Source organism: Phaethon lepturus, unplaced genomic scaffold (genome assembly GCF_000687285.1).
Source record: "Phaethon lepturus isolate BGI_N335 unplaced genomic scaffold, ASM68728v1 scaffold22132, whole genome shotgun sequence".
Classification (NCBI taxonomy): Eukaryota; Metazoa; Chordata; class Aves; order Phaethontiformes; family Phaethontidae; genus Phaethon; species Phaethon lepturus.
Genome location: NW_010522904.1, coordinates 31,175 through 34,725, shown reverse-complemented (window position 1 = coordinate 34,725; position 3,551 = coordinate 31,175). Strand labels below are relative to the sequence as shown.

At 57.5% G+C, this 3,551-nt stretch overlaps 1 protein-coding gene across 1 annotated transcript in view; it reads right to left on the bottom strand.

Moving 5' to 3' along the window:
- The window catches only part of SPEN (spen family transcriptional repressor), a 23,195-nt gene that overhangs the window by 3,198 nt on the left and 16,446 nt on the right, over positions 1-3,551 (bottom strand). The window contains 3 exon segments of the mRNA XM_010281980.1: positions 1-28; positions 627-2,787; positions 2,900-3,546. The exon segment at positions 1-28 is cut by the window's left edge and continues 380 nt beyond it. Coding sequence (XP_010280282.1) covers positions 1-28; positions 627-2,787; positions 2,900-3,546 — 2,836 coding nt within the window.

The following is a 3,551-nucleotide window of genomic DNA, read 5'->3' as shown; positions in this document are numbered from 1 at the left end:
GTCGCTAGTGTCCGCCCTCCGGTAGACCCTGGGAAGCAGGCGGCGGGGGAAAAAGGAAAGATTTTAGGCCATGGGCGTATCAGAACTCGTTAATTCAACGATAAGGCTGCCAGGACAACATCAGATTGCTGGCAGAAAAATCTGCGTCTCCAGGCCACAGCAACAGCCCTGCTGCGGTGGTGCCTGGACCGGTCCCCCCTTTTCCAAAGCCACCAGACCAGCCTCTCGCACCCGAGAGCTGAAACCACTTCTCCTGAACCCTGCCCCAAACCCATCCTTAGCCACACCACCCATCTGAGGAGGTCTGACCCACGTGCCACCCCAATGCTGACAATTGTCCCCCCGACACCTTTACGTCTAGAAGCCTATAGGTAGGTTTGAGTCCTAGGGTAGTTAAGAAAATGGGGTTTTTTAGCTTCTTCTAATGCCACACAGCATTCAAACCCCATTTCCCAAACAAAAACAGCTCCTCTCATGCTTTGGGACATGAACTTAAGTCAGGCTTGGAGACTAACCACACAAGAGCTGAACTCTGCTCCTGTGGCCACGCAGAGCTGCACCGAGGCTGTAATTAAAAAGCGCTTCAGATTTCAGGCAGAAGGAGAAGAAAGGGTTTTATTTCTCACCTGAGATGGGGTCATGCTCCGGGAAGGCAACCCCATTGGCGAGGCACCCGGGAACTGAGGATGCCCGAGCTGTGCCGCCGTATGGTAATTCCTCATGTCGCCATACACAGACCGATAATCGTGAAAGGAGCTCCCCGCGGGGTGCATGATCTGTACCCCGTGCGGTACCACCACCGGCTGCGTCAAAGGCAGTCCAGGCAGCTGGCTGCTGGAGGGGACGCTGAGGAGCCGGGGCTCGCTGTGAGGAGAGTGTGCCATCTTGCCTTCGGAGGATTTTGGCGTCTCTTTTCCGGGCTGCGGGGTCTTACTGACAGGGGGAGTTTTCCCAGCCCCTTCAGGCGTTCGGGATTGTCTCGTTTCCGAGTGGTGTTCGCCCACGGCGGCCATGTGCGGGTGCATGATCATCCTCACATCCCGGGGGACGTTGTACTGGTCGAGCCTGATGCTCGTGGGGTGCATGCGGTAATCTGGCTGCATCACCAGCACATCCGACTGAACGGGGGCCGGTCCCCTGCACACCGTGGTGTGGTGGTAGTGCATCTCCTCCTCGGAGGCATGCTGAGAAGACAGAGGCGGCATGACTATGTCCCGTATCGGAGCTGGCTGGGGCGTGCTGGATCGCTGAGGTTTGATCTCTATCTGGGGTTGCAGAGCAGCTCTGGGGGAGTGGAGCGCTTCTGGGCGGATGCCGTAAGGGATGCCGGAGAGAGGAGGGGTGTTCATCCTCACCTCGCCTTGGGACAGATGGCCCAGGGACACAGTCTGTGTTACGCTGTGAGGGGGCATGATAACAGATTGCTCGGGATGCATGCTGGATATGTACTGAGGAACGGGAATTCCCGGCGCCAACATGACCGGGGTACTGCTCGATAAAGCTGGAGACGAGGTACTACCAGGATGACAAGCCCGGGGGAACGGCGACGGTGAGTGCCCGCTAGTACGTGGTGAGTGCGGCTCCTGTTTGGTGACCCCCAAGTGGGAAATAGCCCGGTCGGTTGGGGTGCTGGGTCCCGAGCTGACGTGGTTTGCTTCCGAATGCATTTTCCCAGAGAGGGAAGGGTGGTGAGGACTGACTCCAGGACTCAAGTTGGAGGGTTGCAGGGTCTTGGTCTCCACTTTCAGAGCAGCTGGATCGGACAGTTTTTTATTCACAACCATTTGGTTGTGGACGAGTACGGGTGGAGTGTTTACAGTCTGTGTGAGGACTTTACCGGCCTGAGATGCCGGAGTCTGGACAGAAAGGTGGGACGAGTCGGACTTCTCCAGCGCAGTGCGCTCTTGTTTAACAGAGGAGATGACAGGCGACGTATTGTAAGGTTGGGTTCCTAGTACCAAAGAAGAATGGGTGGAAACAGTCCCGTAGCCCGCCGAGGTCTGGGAGCCTTTTGGCGTCGGCTGAGATGGCGTGATAGGTTCCTGTTTAATCTGAGACTTGGATACAGACTGCTGAAACTCTATGTCGACAGCACTGGCTGGGGGAATCTGGCTGATCTTGGCACTAATTCGCTGAGGGCCTTCCGTCTTCTGCCCTGAGTAACTCAGAAGCACTACACCTTCCGAGGTGTTCACCCGCAGCCCTGGACTGGACCCAGTCTCCACAGGCCTCTCCTCGATAATAGACATCGATCCCGGATGAAACCTACTGTTATCATTTGTGCTCGACCTCTGCTTAAATTTTGGCGAGGGGGCGTTGACAAGACACGTCTGGGTTTGGGGAGCTTGCTTCACCAAGGTGATCCTTGGAGCCTCCTCCAGATCCACGCTGTGGGGCATCCTGCTTATAACAGAAGTAGCTTTGGGAGCAATCACGGTACTTATCTTTTCCTTCTCGCTGAACACCGGTGCTTCAGCCACCGGAGGGTCCAAGGCATTGGTGACGGGGACTGCTGGCTTCTCCTCCGAAACTGGTTTTATGGCCTCTACTGCAGGATGGAGGGGTGCCTCATCCAAACGAGGCGCACTCACTGGCTCAGCGTGCGTCGTCGTCACGTGCGTGGAGGTTATGCTCGTTGCCGAGACGTACTTGGGCTCCATGAGTATCTTCCTCAAAGTGCTGGAGTTTGTATCGATATCTGATGCCTTTGTGTCTGGTGGGAGAGCAGGCGGGGGTGTGGAATGGGCACGGGGTTCCTCGTGCCTTACGGTTTAGCCACTGCCGCTGCTGTAGTGACAGCGGGAAGGGCTGCGTTTGGGGCGCTCGGCGGCGTGATGGGCGCGTTCTCTATGGGCGACCGTATCTTGAACCCACTCTGACTCCCCTCGTCGAGGGGAACTGGTGGGGCAGCCTGGTCCAGAGGAGCTGGAGTGGGAGCTTTTGGAGAGGTGCTGCGTTAGCCACTGCCGCTGCTGTAGTGACAGCGGGAAGGGCTGCGTTTGGGGCGCTCGGCGGCGTGATGGGCGCGTTCTCTATGGGCGACCGTATCTTGAACCCACTCTGACTCCCCTCGTCGAGGGGAACTGGTGGGGCAGCCTGGTCCAGAGGAGCTGGAGTGGGAGCTTTTGGAGAGGTGCTGCGTTCAGCATCGGCTTCGTGCACGGCCACGACGTCAGCGGCTGCAGCCTTGCTGGCATCGGAGGCACTTGGCTCCACGGACTCCTGAGCTGTGGTTTTAGTTTGCTTTTCCTCCTTTGAGGCCTCTTCAGGTTTTGTCTTTACTTCATTGGCGGGGGGCGACTTGCTCTGTACCCTCTCCGGCTCAAAGGCGTTGACTTCAGCAGCATCACCCTTTCTGCTCGTGCTCCTTTTGCGTCTCTGCCGTGTAGTTTTCTGACGGCCCTTTTCCTTCCGAGCAACTTCAGCCTCCTGCAAGGTCTCAGCCTCCTGTGCAGAGTTGGAAGATTCGCTGAAGCTGACTTCGGCCTCCTTGCTCTCCGTCTCTACTGCCGATGGGGTAGAGCCGGGAACCGGCTGGACCCCAGCCTCCC